This window comes from Pomacea canaliculata, linkage group LG3, assembly GCF_003073045.1.
Source record: "Pomacea canaliculata isolate SZHN2017 linkage group LG3, ASM307304v1, whole genome shotgun sequence".
NCBI classification, from domain to species: domain Eukaryota; kingdom Metazoa; phylum Mollusca; class Gastropoda; order Architaenioglossa; family Ampullariidae; genus Pomacea; species Pomacea canaliculata.
Window position 1 is genome coordinate 18,763,038 of NC_037592.1, and position 17,659 is coordinate 18,780,696.

General features: G+C 37.9%; 2 protein-coding genes across 2 annotated transcripts; one reads left to right on the forward strand and one right to left on the reverse strand.

Annotated features, from left to right (window-relative positions):
- Nucleotides 1-156: 156 nt before the first annotated feature.
- On the reverse strand, nucleotides 157-9,431 carry LOC112558654 (nuclear pore glycoprotein p62-like). Its single transcript, XM_025229220.1, has 11 exons — nucleotides 9,366-9,431; nucleotides 8,818-8,896; nucleotides 7,131-7,958; nucleotides 6,709-6,822; nucleotides 6,338-6,409; nucleotides 4,350-4,602; nucleotides 3,528-3,723; nucleotides 2,846-3,030; nucleotides 2,147-2,258; nucleotides 1,913-1,979; nucleotides 157-1,632 (listed from the first exon to the last, which is right to left on the reverse strand). Exons 2-11 carry the CDS (start codon nucleotides 8,843-8,845, stop codon nucleotides 1,541-1,543), a joined length of 1,947 nt encoding a protein of 648 aa, XP_025085005.1. The 5' UTR covers nucleotides 8,846-8,896; nucleotides 9,366-9,431; the 3' UTR covers nucleotides 157-1,540.
- Nucleotides 9,432-9,537: 106 nt separating this feature from the next.
- Nucleotides 9,538-11,042, forward strand: LOC112558659 (28S ribosomal protein S21, mitochondrial-like). Its single transcript, XM_025229224.1, has 2 exons — nucleotides 9,538-9,690; nucleotides 10,381-11,042. Exons 1-2 carry the CDS (start codon nucleotides 9,605-9,607, stop codon nucleotides 10,556-10,558), a joined length of 264 nt encoding a protein of 87 aa, XP_025085009.1. The 5' UTR covers nucleotides 9,538-9,604; the 3' UTR covers nucleotides 10,559-11,042.
- Nucleotides 11,043-17,659: the final 6,617 nt, after the last annotated feature.

Below are 17,659 nucleotides of genomic sequence, written 5' to 3' on the forward strand. Positions count from 1 at the left end.
CCTAGAAAAAAAAAAATAATAATAAAAAGTGGGTGAGAATTGTAACACTTGGGGATTCTCGGGTGCATAGTTTCAACTGCACCTTAAGTTTCCTGTGAAAAAACATGTACGTTTGAACACTCTCCAACAAGAACAAATAAACATAAAGTCAGGAACTGACAAACTGGAAAATATTTATTTTAAGACATGACAGTATGGATAACTTTATTATCCTGTGGCTCTCATTCCATTACAAGAATGCATACACGGTTTTCATTGCCTTGCAAGTATGTACACATAACACCTCTTTAAAAAAACAAAAATTGTGAAAACCTTTTCATTCCTTCTTCTTTCTTCCAATAAAACAAATTTCAAGACACATTCATACTGGCAAATGATGGCATGAAAAATATGCTGCAAGAAACCAATTTGATTCTCCATGAGAAACACATCTTGCAGAAACCAACTGCCACCATTAAAGTCACCATCCTTCCATGTCCTAAGTAGTAGAAGCACCAATGATGAGTACAAACTTACATTAAGGATATTTTACAAGCTAAATGTTTTCCCACTAGCCACTCATTCCCACCATCATCCCCTTGACAAACAAAACAAAACAAAAACAAAAACAAAAAAAGCTACTAAGTTACTAATGCAGTTCCTTGCATGCCTGTAACCATGTGCCTCATTCATGCACATCTTGCAGGTTTCTCTTAGTGCTTAGAAGTTAAAAACTACTTCACCTGCTGTGGAAGACATGCATTCCAAATGTAAGCCATGAAGTATTTGTCACCGAGCTAAATTTTTGTGCAGGGTTTTAAAACAAAAGTTCTAAAGCAGTGGTTCTTAACCTGGGTTTCGATCGAATCCTTGGGGTTCGGTGAGTCGTCTCAGGGGTCAAGACATACCCGCAATTCATGATGACACTAAAAAAGGGTTCGGTGAATGTGCATAGGAAACTAAAGAAGGGTTCAGTGAATGTGCATTTGAAGCTTGTGGGTTTGGTACCTTAAAAAAGGTTAAGAACCACTGTTCTAAAGAGTGCCTACTCATAACCAAGAAGCACTTCTGGCAGCAAGGGTCACTAAAGCTGAATGCCCATGATAATTATTTGTTTTTCCATATTCTTATTTCCTTTTAGGCTTTTTTCATTTTTTAGAAGCATTATTCACTGATGTCTGGACAAATGATGAAAATTATGGATGGCATCAGCATTTTTGCCAACAGGTGTAAAGATAAAACAAAAGCATTATCTTTATTTTCATGTTGTGTTTGTTCCTGCAAAATTTTCTCACAATGTTACAAATAACTGTGATACTGCACAGAGTAAAAATTGTGACATGAGTAATTTATTATTTAATATAAAGAGGTCCTTTATTACTCTGGTCTTCTGAATGCATAGAACCCGACTTAACAGGTAAAAACCTGTATCCATGCCAAGATTTCACAAAATAACTCCACTGATTACAAATGAGTAGAGAGAATAGTGAACAGCACAAAGTCTGTAGCCTACATCTGGTTGTTTAGAGGTTGGCTGCAACATGAATTTATAATACTACTTTCAACTGTAAGCTAATCGGAGATTACGCTCTTGTTCTTTCTTTTCACTCTCCATTGCTTTAGACATATCCTCCACTCGTCGACCAAGATTTGCTGGCAAAAGAAACAAGCACTTCTTAATGGGCATTAAATAAAAATGAAGACCTTTTACTTTGATAGTAACAATGACTTTCTTTTTTGAAAAAAGATCTTTTTGCTTAAAATAAATTAGTATTAGCCAAAAACATTCATTGCTTTTTAGACTTTATTTTCTCATATAAAGATCTTTTGGAAAAAACTTTGCCTAATACACAATACAATCAAGAATTAACAGCAAAAGACAGTTCTTTTTCAGCATCTGCATATGAAGGTATAAAGATAAAAAAATACACACCAGTCTGACGATCAATCCACAGCAGTGAATCCATGTGTGCATTTAAGATCTTAGTAATCTGCTGCACCTGTTAACAGACAGTACTAGTCTACATTCTACCATACTGAAAAAAATTGTCTAACTTCTCTGTCACTTTGAAAACAGATATATGGTTTAGAATATTGTGAGCTACCCAACCACCAGCTAACAATCAGTCATGCAATCATTCTAATCAACTTTTATAACTAGACTTACAGGATCATCTGGATCAGGTTTAGCATTGGAGGAATTGATTCTGTCAATGATCTCTTTCAGATCCTGGCCCATGCGTTTGAGCTGAGCATCTAGACTTTCTGCAAGCTGGTACCTGTTGTCACAAACCACAATAATTAGTTTAATAATAAGAATTTTCATGTGTGGAGGAAAGCTCAATACACTGTGCATGAAGGACCACAAAGAAACCCACAGTTAACCATTAAGTTAGCACTAAGGTCAGTAAAAGATGATACCAAGGCAAACGTGAACAATGTGAATGGATGAAGATTAAGAAATCAGGAGAGAATAAAAAGGTTCACTGGATTATGAAAGAGATTTCTTGAAAGGCCAGACTTATAAGCATCAAATATAAATTAAAGAGAAAGGATCCAAGAATTTCCAGGAAAGAAGCATCTGCTAAACTTTTCTCATCTTATAAGTGGCACAGAGAGTAAGTCAGCACAAGAAAACTGTAGAGAGTGACTTGGGTGATCAGGCATTGGTAGCTCAGACAGGTATGCGGGGCAAGGCTGTAAAAATAACAGTTGCACAATGTGGAGATTTTGTAATCAACATGAGCTTGAACTGGCAACTAGTGTAGCTTGCCAAAGAGGAGAATAGCATGGCAAATTCTTTTACATCAAAACTGCACATAAAAGAGAGAAGATGTGACCTCTACAAGAAATCAGCAAGACCTACGTGTGTTCTCGTTCTAAGTCTGCATGCTGCTGGTATGAAATTGCAGGCATGGCCTCAAGAGCTGACTCTATTGGACTCAGAAGATCACCCAGCTCCCGCTGCTGGCTCTGTACAAAATCCAACTCATGCTCTAGCTTCTGCTGCTCCAGCTTGACCCGTTCCAGGTCTGTATTTAATTGTACAATCTGCAAGAAACCCATCATTGCCTGCTTATCATCAGACACACTATTATGAAGGAATGTGTACACACCAAGTCTATTAGCTGTTACAGCAAGCAAAATTATTTTAAGTCAAATATAACAAAAGATGCAAGGTTTAAAAAAAGGCAAAAAAAAATGATCATTTACCTCAGAATAATACCAATGTCCCTAAATCTTAAGGGATGTGTTTATTGGTTGAAAGATATGCATCAGATAAAATGTAAGGAAACAAGCAACAGTTATGCCCTAATATCTGCTCAATAAAATAGAAAAATAAAAACAAAACTAAATGTAAATTAAGTTGTTTGTAAGTTTCAACATGTAGATCATAACAAAGAACTTTCTTCATGCTGCCTCTAGCACTCCTGCTGTTTGCATTAGCTGCTGCATCATTGCAGTTGTAGCGTTTAGTATTATAATAGGTCTTGAATCATCTGTGGATACTGTATCTAAAGACCAAAACATCCAATCATTTTACTTACCTTATCCCCATTTTCAATAACCAGACGATCCCAAGCATTAACCTGAGTAGCTTGAAGCAGAAAACTGCGCTCTTCCTCTTCCAGTTCTGCCATCCACTTGTTGGTCTCCTCTTCCAACTGTTTGTAGTTCATCTGCCGTCCACCAGTTTTAACCTCCGTGGCAGACACTGTTGCAGCTGCTGAAGTAGTTGAGGTGCTGTAATTTACAAACAATGCAAACTGTCAATATAGAAAAGAAAAAAAAATCTCATGGAAAACCTCACTTCTACTGACGTATAAGCCCCGCGCCAGTAATATTATAAAATGAAACCATTTGTGTTACATAGTTCAGAAGTTAACACCTAATTCTTCCCTCCCCAGAAAGACAAGAGAACACTACAATACATATAACCATATTCACTAAAATTGGCAGTTCAAAAATTAAACTGCAGTATTCAAGGTCATAAATAACTGAATGCTACTGTTTTTTTCTCAACATAAATTTCATTCTTATGTACAGCTAGCCACTTAGCACCTTCCGTGATCAAAGTTTATTATATTTTTATTTTACACTGATATGATTACTTCAATTTGAAGTGTTTAAATTTCAAAGATGCTTCAGAAATTAAAAACAAAACTTTCTCACTGAAATACAATGTAATTATTGGCAGAAACTGACTTTTGGCAGCCCTTTAACTTCAATTGAGATTTACTGTTGTATGGCAACACATGGAAAACAATGTGCATAGAAAACAATAAAGATGCCAAGGATAGCTGACAAATAAAACACTATTTCTGACTCTGGGGTGCAAATATATTTATATTTATTTCTGATGCTCATACCTAAGAGTCAGTACAGGGGTTGATGAAGTAGCCAGCGATGTTCCGAATGAGAATCCAGTGCTTGGTGTAATTGTTGTCGTTGTGGCCGTTGTTCCCAGCTTCAAGCCACTTGATCCAAAAGAAACACTAGTGGTGGCAGATGTTGAAGGTGTGGTTGTGGTTGGGAGACCAAAACTGAATGGCTGGGAGGTAGAGGAAGCAGCAGAGGTGGCAACAGTGAGACTTGTGGAGCCAGGCTGAGCTGTGGATGTTCCTGATTGACAGAAGAGGAACTCACCAACTGACAAACAAAAAGCAACATCAAGGTTATAGCCCATTATGTTAGTTTCTAAAGCAAAGCACCCAGTGTGAACTCTTAAAGATTTCTGTTGAGAAATCACTTTCTGTGGGTGACAAAATGTCACTTTCTTGCACTGTTCAGTTGTTTTTTGAAACTCTCTCACACACCCCTTTCATTCCCTCTCCTCACACACACACACAGAGACAAGGAAATATGTGACCTGCAACTCACACTTACACACAAGCTAATAAGGAAATATGTGACCCACTACCACAGAATGAGTCATCAGCCAAAAATTTGAGATTAAGCAAATTGCATATTTTTAAAATGTACAAGTTTTGACCTTTCTTTTGATACCAGAGTTGTTCTCCTAGTTCTAAAATTGAGTTATAAAGGTTTGAAATGTGCAAGTATGGTGGCGCCATTTTGAGAAAAGCGGGTTCAAAGATTTTCAGCAACTTCACTAAGTTTATCCTTAACATAGGGTACTTCTAATTGTTCAAATCTTGCATGATAATAAAATACAGTCAGCTACATCATTTAAAGTAACAAAAAGTATGATCATGTCTCATATAATGCAAAATCTCTACTGCCAGTATGGACTATTGCAGCAACTACTTTAATGAGGCTTCAAATGTACAGTCCACAATCACTTGTTGGGTACCAGCTAACGTCTATCACCAAAATCCATATCCCACCAGAGTTTGTGGTCTTGTTCTTGTCTGTAAATTGATTAGACACCGGACTTTGCTCTTGTCTTATGGCAGTCTCTATTTCCAATAACCTCGCAGAGTGTACAATAGAAAATGACAATCCATACACTGCACTGTCACAAATGGTAATGTTGAGAAGGAAAATGGACTCCCAGTGCAGCATAGCTGGTACACCGTTATATATGTTAGTTTCCATATATTCTCTGCTCAAAAGATGAATCTGAACAAGTAGTGTATCAGATTCTGTCAGTCTGATCCTCTGAAGCCTGTTCCTCACACAATGATAAATCATCACTCGTTAAATTATCCTCTTTCCCAGAACGCTCTGTAATTAATCTTCCGAAATCTAATTTTTGGAATGCAGAAGTGTTAGATAGATTGGAATTCAGTAAAGCTAATAATGCTTCATTTTTCATAAGTTCTTTACTATGTTTTTGCTTCACATAGCATTTTGAAAGTGTGAACAAAACCTAGCAGGAGTTTTATCAACCTATCACTCAGCGCCTTTCCTTTCGCTATCAAGGACAGTTCAGTGTCTAATTTTCCAATGAGATAGTGTAGAGATTAATGACCAGATTTGTTTACTCGGAAACCTCTGTAGACAAATCTTCTAATTGGTATATATTTGAATCAGTCATCAAAGAGACTAGAAATACAGATTTCAAACTCTCTGGCAAGGTATAATACGATGAGGTTTTGACAGAGAAATGGTACTGAAACAACAATGGAATTTCAACGTTTTCCAGCAGAAATCTGGATCGTCATTGGGTACCTCGATTAAAATTTATTTTAAGATCACTTCTTTCATTTTAACAGTGTATTTTCATGTTAGTTTAATAACTAAGAAATTCATGCATAAAGAAAGTAAAACTGCACAAGGTTGACCCTAAATCACCTTTCTGGGTCTTTACTATGAAACTGTTCTGCATGACCTACAACTCATTTCATGGTGGCAGGTTGCATATCAATGCTAGATCCATGCATTTATGACCTACCAAGAGTTGCCTGCTGGACTGTTGATGCTCCTAAGAGTGATGCTAAGGATGATGTTGTTGTAGCTGGAGTTGCTGTTTGAATAAATCAATGTAACAAATGTTAAACTAACTTGATAACAAAGAATCAAAAATTAAATGATAGCACAGCATTATTTTTTTTTTTATTGGACTGAGATGTAAGTACAAGAAACCATCTGTCTGATATTTAAACAGAAGGGTGAGGTGCCCAAAGGATGGCGCAACAGAGAAAGTTTACAAACAAATGTGCACCAAGACAAGAGCTATGACAATCCTAATGCCAGCTGTTACCTTATCTAGATAAAGTGGATGACAAGATTATGAAAAAGCACCAATATGATGCACATGCCTACCTGTTGCAGATTTTGTAAGAGAAAATCCAGATGCTGTGGTTGTAGTTGCAGTAGACAGCTGTCCACTTCCAAAAGAATATGCTCCTGTTGCTGCTGTTGGGACAGCTGTACTTGCTAATAAAAACACAGCAGATCCTAATGATTTTGCACATCTAGCTAGGTTTTGTAAACTATAATATGCCACAAGTTACATAAATTTCCATAACCTAGAAGAAGTCCGTTTTTCAAACCTTCCAAATTACTAAAAGGCCAGCATTTTCCTTCAATGAAAATAAGTTACAAGTGGTTTGTTAGATCTTCAGTTAAAATTACTGTGGGTTTCATGCTTACAGCTAAAACTGTTAGGGGTTTATTGATTAGTCACAGAAAAGAGTACAGTGGTAATATTATTATGATTTTGATCCTTCGTGTTATAAACTCACCAAAAGAGAAAGATGGTTGCGTGGTTGGTTTTGCAAAGTTAAAGCTGTTTGCTGCAGGCTGTGAAGATGGTGCGCCAAATGTAAGTCCTCCAGAGCCTGCAGCAGCACCAGAACTGGTAGTTGATGTAGTAGTGGATGTTGTAACAAATGGGAAGCCACCAGCAGAAAAGCCACCAGTTGGGGCAGGCTGAGCCGCATTGCCAGCTGTCTGTGTGCCAAAGGTGAAGCCGCCAGTTGCTGCAGGCTGAGCTGCATTGCCAGCTGTCTGTGTGCCAAAGGTGAAGCCGCCAGTTGCTGCAGGCTGAGCTGCATTGCCAGCTGCTTGTGTACCAAAGGTGAAGCCGCCAGTTGCTGCAGGCTGAGCCACATTGCCAGCTGCCTGTGCACCAAAAGAAAAGCCACCAGAGGCTGCAGGTTGAGCAGTGTTGCCAGTTGCCTGTGCACCAAAAGAAAAGCCACCAGAGGCTGCAGGTTGAGCAGTGTTGCCAGTTGCCTGTGCACCAAAAGAAAAGCCACCAGAGGCTGCAGGTTGAGCAGTGTTGCCAGTTGCCTGTGCACCAAAAGAAAAGCCACCAGAGGCTGCAGGTTGAGCAGTGTTGCCAGCTGCCTGCCCCCCAAATGAGAAGCCACCAGCCGGTGCAGAAGCCGAGGAGGCTATTGATCCAAAGGTAAAGCCACCTCCGGTGGTTTGTGATGCTGCCCCTCCAGCTGCTGCATCATTGCTTGCTGCTGTTGTTCCAAATGTGGAGCCTCCCAGTGTGGAACCAGAAGTTGTTGTCGAAGCACCAAAAGTGAAACCACCAGATGGTTGTTGACCAAATGTGAATCCTAAATCCATATCAAATAATACTTAAATTCTACTTCTCAATCAAATCTAAATCAGTCACAAAGAGTTTAGACATTACATACAGTTTATCCTTTACCTGTTTATGGGAAAGCATAAAGATTCACCATTTTTCATAAGAGCCTCTTGGAGGTAAAGGGTAAGCACAAACTACAATTAAGGCAAACAAATGCACTTAACTCAAATAGATTTCATAGCTTTCAACATTAATTCAACTGTTCGCAGCATTGGAAAAATGGGAATCATAAATAATATTGTGTTAAAAATTTTCTGATCTAAAGAAAGCAGGCAAAGATTATGGCAAACATTACCACTTATCACAAATACAACTGAGAACTCAAATATAAAAATTTAATTAAAACACATCGTGATTTTTTTTTACTTACATCTCCTAGCAAACAAATAAGTGTTTAATAAATGCAAAATAATTTTTATGGAAATGGTATGATGCTTATTGTTTACTGTAAATAAGATCTAATAAAAAAAATATATGGTGGTCAGATACTAGACAGTGGTGCTACTAGACTATGTGGACAATAAAGTAAAAGGTAAAGACCTGTTCAAGTCATTAAGGAAGCAAGGTGTTAGAGACCTCACTTTATTCGGGCCAGCTTTAAAAGAGGGCAGTGCCTATCTCCTCTCCCTCACTGCCTTACCTTCCCCTACCCTCTTTAGAGTCAGGTACCTAGTTCCTACAGCTCAATCAACTAAGTTTGCTGTACTACTTGGGTATCGAACCAGCACACCTCTCAGTTCAGATGCACACTTGGCTATTCGCTTCCCCTAGACAATATAGTATCAACAGAGTTCTATTTGACAGTCAAGCATCTTTTCTTTTCTCACCTCCTGGTCTTGGCCCACTTCCAAACATGGTGAATCTTCTTTCTGTTTATTGTTCAAACAGTAGCTTTTACTTGCAGACCTGAAAGTAAGCCAAAAAAGTGCAAAACATAGGGTGTCTCAAGATATCTGCATGTGTGTACGTGTGATTATGAAAAACACCTTGGGGTGATTGCTCATTTTCCTTTTTTTTTTTCGTTTACAGTATTAACATTTTGCATAACTGCAATGTTATTAGCCAAAGTGATCATTTATGTCAAGGATTTCGATAACATCCTTAAGAAATTATGTCATTCTAAATTGTCCTGTCTCTAAATTAAATAGATGTTGTCGGAAATCTCTAAGCAAAGAATTTCCAGACTAGCAAAAGTGACATTCTTCTTATTACGATCCCTTTTCACCCCCAGTGGAGCATAGGGCTGCAACTAAACAAATATCTTTGTCTAACCTACTAAAATTTGTGAAACTTAAACATATGTTGCGCTTTAACCAAAACTTTCTTGCAGGACTTTAATAAGGACGTATCAATAAAAGAAAAATAGGAATCTGACCAAATCCACGCTTATACACGCTTTGAGTGTAACCGGAAGTCGTCACATACAAAAATGTTACCAACCTAAACATGTTATTGTAATAACTAAAACTAAAACATTGCTGAAAATTACTCTTATGATTTTTATTTATTCACAAAATTATGTACCTTTGTAGTCAAACCTCAGAAAAAAATATTAAGGGATGGAGGAAAAAATATTTTTAGAAAAATCAAGTTAAGGTTTTTACTCAATTGAAAATGTCGCGGAATCATTTAAGGTTTTTGGCGAAGACTGTCCTTGTACGCAACAATGACATTGAACCTGCCTACAGAGTTCTCGACAGGCAAGTTTTAAGTAAAAATGTACCATTTACTTCAAATGCATGAAATTAAACTATCTACATATTATTTTATTTATTTTTTTTTACTCTCCCAGTCTCAAGCGTGTCAATCTGTACATTCTCATATTTATACTGCCATGCGATGTTAACGGGAAACGACTGATACTCGTTTTCAATAAAAATTGTTAGGTATTATTCCTAAATACTGTTCTAATTTTGATATATTTCATGCTTGTCAAAAGATAACTAAAGATTTCAACTGATTGTAAATTTTTTGGCACACGTCCTTAAAGTCTAAGAGTTTTGAAAAAGTTGATAGTACAGTGATTACAACTTTTAATGAAGCTTTATCTTCATCAAGTCGGCTGCAAACAAACTTGTTCTTGTTACTACTAGTGTCTATTCAGCTAGTCCCAACGATGTAGAAAATCATGATGTAGATCAAGATCTAAAGACCATGAAAACATTACTATTTAAAACCAGTGTAACAGAGTACCATTTATCAAATGATAAGAGTCACTAGCCGTTCTTCTTGAAGAGCTATATACATGAATATAGATAATAAGAGGTTTATCAAAATTTAAAATATTCCTTATTCTTTTAAACTTTTTATTTACTAGAGTTTTGAGTGTTACATCAGTTTTTGTTTGATGTCATTATATAGCTGCTGTGTTTTTTGTTTTTTTTTTGCAGGATCCTTCGAAGTGAAAATTTTTTCACAGATGTGAAAAGAAAAGAACGGTATGAAAAACCTTGCCAGCAGCGTCGACGTGTCAGCTACGAGCGCTGCAGAAGAATTTACAACTCAGAAATGCAAAGAAAAATAGAGTTTGTAATGAGGAAAAACAGAACAAACCCTTTTCCACGATGACTGTTTGATGAACATACAGATTTTTCCAGACTTCTGTAGCAGTAAAAGACAGAGAACCAGTTGCCCACTTTTACAGGCTTCTGTAGCAGTAAAGGCTAAGGATCAATTGTGTACTTTGTACCAACAGATGAGGGACTTCACTAATCTACATCTCTGTATACTTATTTAAAATGCTAGTTTCTTTGAAATGCTCCTAAAATAGCTATTCCATAACATTTTTAAATGCTTGTCAGGATATGTAAACCTGGCTTGATCAATCAAAATCTCCTCCACTTAGTGTGATGTTTAATGTTTAATATCCTGTCTGTCATCTTCAATTTTGACAGCATTGAAAGATTGCTTTGTCTGAAAGATTAGTGTAACGTTGATGAGAAATATGTATATTCTTCTGTTTATGGAATTAATATCAAATTTGGCAGACCCTTTACAGTCACTTTTCTGGCATTAAAGAAGTTTTGAATACAGATTTTGTATATTGAAATAATTATTCTAAAATACTCAGATGGTACTTTTTGTATGTGTGTGTTAGTAATCCATTTTTATGAGTGATATTGTGTGGATAAATGGTGAGCTAAAGGATTTACAAATGCAGCAATTTCCGTTAACTAATCATTGGCATCCATACTTTGGTTATGCTAGGTATGTTTGAGGTCTAGAAATGGGGAATTTCTATTTATGATGCCTTTTTGTTTTACCCTCAATACCAAAACAGCCTTTAACTGTAGGTGGATGAATTAAGCAGAAGATAGCTAAAGAATGAAGATTAATTTGCTTGACCTGTGGGTGCAGAGATGAAATAACTTGCTGTGAGGAAAAAGAATTTTGGTGTTTCAAACTTTATATTTCATTGACTAAGAAGCCTGAGTAGACCATGTCTGTCTAGGGCTGAAAATGAATGTGTGTGCGTTTGCATACTAACACCTACTGCTTTATAAACACTGAAAGCACAAAATGGTACTTTTACTTTTAAAATTGTGCTACATGCATTGTCAACTAAATGGAAATTTAGATGTTAGTCAGTATAAAATGGATACAAAATCAATTCAGACTTGGAATCTTGAGTATATTTGAGGACATAATGCTGTTGAAGTCAATGAGTCAAACATACTTCATAACATTTTGCCTTACTGCCTGAAGTATAGATGTACTATAAAATAACTAGTTCAATGTTTTCACAAAGAAATAGTATATATTATTTTATTTAAGTATAAAATTGGTTAGAGCACAAAGTTTTTCTTCCTTTTAAATTGCACCTTAGTCCCTCATACAGTAAGTTATTTTAAGTGAATCTGTAGCATTATTATGTGCCTCTTGTGCATTGCTACCTGCTAAATTACCAGGTGAGAGGCTGTGATGAAGAAGCCGACAGAGCCATCCAGCACAGGAAAGTTTGAGATTAAGTTTCGATCCAGCTGAAAATGAGGGAACGGGGCTCTCGAGGAAGTGTGTAGCTTTGAAGTATAGTAAATATTCTCCATAAATAAACTTTTTATGGAAATAAGAACAAATGACAAGACTTCACAATACTATAGCCAAGATGTAAATTATCAGAGTTGAAACTATGTGTGCCGCTTACCTCACTGTCCTACAGCACCGACGCAAACATCCCTCCAGAAAGTTGGATAGGTGAAGTGAGATAACACTAACTAAAGCAGCGGCAATATTGCTACTTTGTTCATTCCGCTATGTGCCTGAGTTATGGACGATGTTGAGGAGTATAGGTGGAAATTGATGTGTGAGCCAACTATGTAAACAGATGCCACATGCAGAAAAATAACAACATATCCGAGACGAGATCTGAATCACAGGACAGCCAATCCCCACACTATTGGTGACAAGCGCTAACTACCGTGCCATCGGACCCTAGTGTTACGGAAAAAACGTTTTTCACATTTTTTTTTATGGTAATAGACGCTTGGAAATCCAGAAGAGGATGATTGTGGATATATTTCGGTGCAAGAAATATTTCTTAAGTTTGCCGATTTTCTAAAGTTTTTGCGTAACAGCAGGTCGATCGTAGTTAACATCTTGCCTGCTGAAGTAAACAAAGACTGAACATGTCTAACCTCGTGAAGGCATGGCCTTGTTTTTTGTCTGGTGCAAGACAGCAGTTGGTGTGTAAAGTTGATTTCTTTGGTTTTGTTGTCATTTTCTATGTGGCATAGAATGTCATTAATGGATTTATTACCAGCAATCTATCGATGAATCTCTCAGGTTAACAAACCTCAGCAATTCAAAGCCAGGAAGAATGGACTGACTACAATATGCACTCGAAAGCCTGAACAAGAATACGAGTCAAGGGGTCCACTTAGACATCCTTTTGTGTGTCTTCTGATTACCCTTGTACTTCACATTCCCACTAGAGCTGAAGCTACATGCAGGTAAGAGAGCTATCTTCCTGTCCCTTTCTTTCAAATGGCATTAAGTCTGTGATGACATTCACCACTAGACTGCGGGAGAAAAGTCGCCAGCTTGAGTCACATGCTTCTTCTGACCTCAAGTGTGTCTCCTGAAAGCATTGGCGCTCACCACGTCGAGAGGTGAGAAGTTATAAGAAGTCGATGATTATCAATATCCCCACCACCAGAAACCTGGTTCTCAGTTTCGATTGAAATAATTTGTAGAACATTTTACAGAAACTAGGCATATATATTTTTTCGTGACTTAAATATGACATATTTTGCACTTGTTTCACTAAATGACTTTACGTTTTAGATGCACGAAACGGCTAAGTGATGGACACAGTGCTCGACAACTGCAGCAGAGGCAGGGGTTATGTTTGGAAAGAAAGATGATGTATTACTACATTTTTCGTAACGATGATATGTTAGCTTAACATCCTTCTTCCTAAATATGTTGCTTCAGACTCTGAGCCATGCATGTCCAACGCAAGAACGTGCGTTGCAAATGCTACCTGTGAAGTGCATTTGTAGAATACCTTTTGGCCACCAAGGAGATGGTTTCTGGAGTGTGTACTACCAGGTCTGTAGAGTTCCATGTGTCACTGAATCATAACCTCGATCAACTCAACGTCAAATGTCTTTGTCTTCATTAATGTTTTTGCTTCCAAAGACTGAATGTGAACTCTGACTATTCAGCTATCACTCGCTTCTACCTGTAGATCATCTACACCTCAGTCTTTCAGTCTCTCTACTCTCTTTCACTCACTCTCCGCTCACTTTTTTCCCCTCTAAGTCCGCCTTCTTATCCTCCTGATCTACTAAATATATAAATGCATTCTGTCGTTATTTTGAGGCAATAACTTACGACATCCTCTTACAAAATCTGATATTATCACCGTAGAAAGTAGTTTCGGGAAATACTACTTTGGCGACTGAATTACTGACTGAAATTTCGTGAAGATGTATGACAAAGTTTATTTCCTGCAGCAGCAAAACAAACCTAAACTATCTGAACATATCAGAAGAAAATATGTGTGTGTGTGTGAGAGAGAGAGAGAGAGAGAGAGAGAGAGAGATGCTGACGAAATAGATAAATAATGATAATAATATGAGATGGGATTTTGAAAGACAGACAGGAAAGAAGAGTCATGGCGCTTCCGAGCTGTTCTGTAGATCGCAGGCTTTAAAAGGATGATCTGTGATCAAACATTGTGAGGATTGGGCTCTATTCATCAGATACTGGAATTAATTCCTCTTCCATATGGTAGTTTGAAGGGTTTTCAATACATATTTCAAGTGGTGTTGAGCTTCCTCCTTATGCCCGCTATTTCCTCGTTTTAATTTATGAGCTGTTAACTTGTAGTCTGCATGCCCTTATTAAACCTTCCCAGTTATCAACATCTTCTGCAGACAACGCCCTTTGTCAGATTTTTCTAACTTTGGTTAGTTTGGTTAACTCTGTTGTCTCACTCTAATCCATTAATTCATATCACACAATGATCTTCCTCGTATCCACACAATGCACGATAAAATCATTCTACTAACATTGTGAAGGGTTATCAGTGTTTTGTAACTGCTCACTAGTTTCGGATTACGAAATTATGTCATTAGGCTGGTCTATGAAGTAGTAGACTTCTTCCTTCTATTTTCCACCATGTGTGAGAAGGGGTTGCGCAGACTTGGAAGGCTGAGGGTGCGACTTGTTATGATGTTATCACTGTTGTACCGGACCGCAAAAATTATGCAATGATGGCAACATTTTCAAAGTCGACTACGAATAATATGGGAAGAGATGCTTTGGCAGGTCTGCACATATACTGCCAACTGACTTTGACATTAGCCTTAGCTTCATTAGTACAATTGCTCGGTTGATGTATACTGTATCTCTGTCAGAAGCTTACAGCTTACAGTGAGCACCCTCTAACCGACAGCGAATGACTAACAACGTTCCCGTTAGTGTTGCGCGTACTTCCCAGTTGCCAGGGCCGCCCAGCGAGCGTGGGAAGAGGTTAGTGTTAGGATGGAGTGAGGTCCACCAAGCCATTCTCTTCGACATCAGGAAACATGTTTTGTAGTGAAAATTGGTGCTCAACCATTGTTCTCCGATGTGTGAGACTGTCATAGAGTAAAAAGCCCCTTCTAACTTGTGTCAGTATTGTTAAGATACATTGAACGGGTCATGGTTGCCATGACAATCAATTTTTGGCACTCTCATTGCAAAGGACTAATGCACTCAGCATAAACTGATCGGACAAGGGATATCCTTGTGAGCAATCCTTATAACTTCCTTATATAGCAATATTATAGTATGTACTATTCCTCATCTAAAATAACCATACTCAGTACGTGCATAACGACATGTATATGTCTATATACTTGACGCTAGTAATTCTTAAGTTATCTTAGGACATGTTGTGCCGATATACAGAAAATTTCATTTCGTTTCTGTGTTGGCACTCTCTCCCTCTCTTTAAGTTTCAGTCCGTTTGTAAAGATAATCCGGTTTTATAGAATGTAAAGGTTACTTTTAAGAATCTAAAGTACAATAAATCACATATACTCTCTCAGCTATGAGTAAAAATATAACTACTGTATCATGAAAAGCTTTATGGATTATTTGTGTATTTGAGAAGCATTTTATTCTATTGCATGGAATAAGTTGTGGGAACTTCTGACTAGCAAAGTGTCAAAGGCTTTATAGAGTATGTATAATGGCTTTCGTGAAAAAGTCAGAGTAGATTGGGTAGGTTGTACTCGTTCGCCTCTTTTGTTTTTTTTTGTTGTGTCACACTTGGATCCTAGTTCTCGAGAATTAACAGTCTGCACAAAGTGTTGATGATGGTCTTCATCTCTGCTAGCTGCGCCTGTCACAATTGTTGGCTTCATTTCTGCCTGGCTTTGGCTGCTTGCCGTAATATTAGCCTCACCAATTCCCCCCCCCCCTTCATCTCTGCTAGGCTGACATTGTTTTCATTCTGCCTGGCTTCGGCTCCTAATTTCGCCATTCTGTCAGCCTGCTCATTCCACAACACCATTAAATAAGGCTTCCATACTACTGTGTGAGAGTATCCACTGCAGAACCGTTTTAAGAAAACAGATATTTCGTTTAGTGCTGCTGTCAGCTTAGGTAGCCAGCTATCGTTGACAGTTTGTAGGACAGACAGGACTGTGAGCAAAAGGGGATTGTTTTGCAAGGGTTCCGAAGGCCAAAGTTGATCACGCTCCTCTTTATCGCCTGGTGGACCTAGACATTGTCAGTGGACACATGGAGTATTTCTTACCGTGAGGTAGTAGTGCCACCTGAACCACCCCTGTCAGTTGGTGTAGGACTGCGTATTCTTCCAGGCAGAACCACGGTTACTTCGCATCTAACCTCCATATCTGGAGGCCATTCTCCTATCCACTACTTGGGGACGGTGTTAGGGGTGGCTACCCCGCTACAGGACTGAATATAGTCTGGTCCCAGCAGGTAGGTTGTGGTGTTACAGATTCTTTCTTCTGTTCTAGAATGTTAAACCAGGGTGGAACATACAATTCTATCATCTTTTCCTTTTTTATCGATATATTCGCAAAGAATAGTATTATTGTTGAACATGGTTAACATGTAGTACAGCTAGACGCCGACCTCAGGTGTATAAGCACATCACCGAAGTTAAAAAATTAAACACCTCACCTTAACAGATTGTTAAGGTTTGTGAGGATATAAGAAGTGACTGCATTTGCTCACACAAGGAGGAATAGTTCCTAATAGACTTGACTCTTAACCGACATTTTAATCTTAGCATCCGCATGCGACTGTCTTCAGGAAGAAAGGAGGAAGTCTGGCCAGTTGTGGCCTGTGCTGGGCTTCATCAAGGCGTTTCCCTGAGGAAGTGATCTCAGAACTTTCTTATGCTCCTTCCTCTTTTTTCTGGCGACTGTCTAGCTGGAGACTTGCATCATCTTCGTAGATGCCAGAAAACGAACGGACACTTGTAGAAAATATATCGAGAAGTCTACTTTTTCACTTTTTTATTAATAATGATTACATTCGATTAGCATTCATTTATAGCTATTGCAAGTAGTTACGTGTCTTCCACTGCTTTAAAACAAATACATTCAAAAAACAAATACGCATATGAACCGATAGATATATATATGCACACACACAAATAAGCTTGCACATATAGTACAAATGAAAATGCACACACACGCACACATCTATAACTTCAGACATGGCAGATATCATTAAATTATCACAAGTCATACGAAATCGGTTTCCCTAATAGAAAGTATAAGCAACTTTTCCAAAATGTTCATTGTTGGAGGACAACAGCTTTAAAAAAAATACAAAATGTAGCTTCAGTACCGTAGAGCTCAGGTGAAAGAATCCGTTTCTAGACAGCACCATGCCCCGTACATTTCATCTTCACTTTACATAAATATCTAGGATTTAAATATTTCAAAACAATACTGTGTATTTTTACTCTTGTAACTCCTTCCTTGCCGGTTGCCCCGCATACCTTCTTCATAAACTCAAGAAAGTACAGAAACGAAGCCATGTTACTCTTTTCACTTCGTTGTCCACACTGACAATCCATCCGTTTTCGCATTCAGAGCAAACTGTCTGTGCTGTGTTTTAGTTTTTGTTTGAAGGCTCCTGCCTAGACTATTTTTTCTAAATTTCTCTTCCCCTACATCCTAGCTAGACTACTCGGCT

What these genes read in the sequence shown, in the direction of transcription:
- LOC112558654 (XM_025229220.1), bottom strand. Translation starts at nt 8,845, where the DNA reads ATGTTTGGAAGTGGGCCAAGACCAGGAG. An exon ending in ACCCCTGTACTGACTCTTAG is followed by an intron (nt 3,724 to 4,349) that starts GTATGAGCATCA and finishes TGTAAATTACAG; the next exon opens with CACCTCAACTACTTCAGCAG. An exon ending in AACCTGATCCAGATGATCCT is followed by an intron (nt 1,980 to 2,146) that starts GTAAGTCTAGTT and finishes GTCTGTTAACAG; the next exon opens with GTGCAGCAGATTACTAAGAT.
- LOC112558659 (XM_025229224.1), top strand. Translation starts at nt 9,605, where the DNA reads ATGTCGCGGAATCATTTAAGGTTTTTGGCGAAGACTGTCCTTGTACGC. An exon ending in GCCTACAGAGTTCTCGACAG is followed by an intron (nt 9,691 to 10,380) that starts GCAAGTTTTAAG and finishes TTTTTTTTGCAG; the next exon opens with GATCCTTCGAAGTGAAAATT.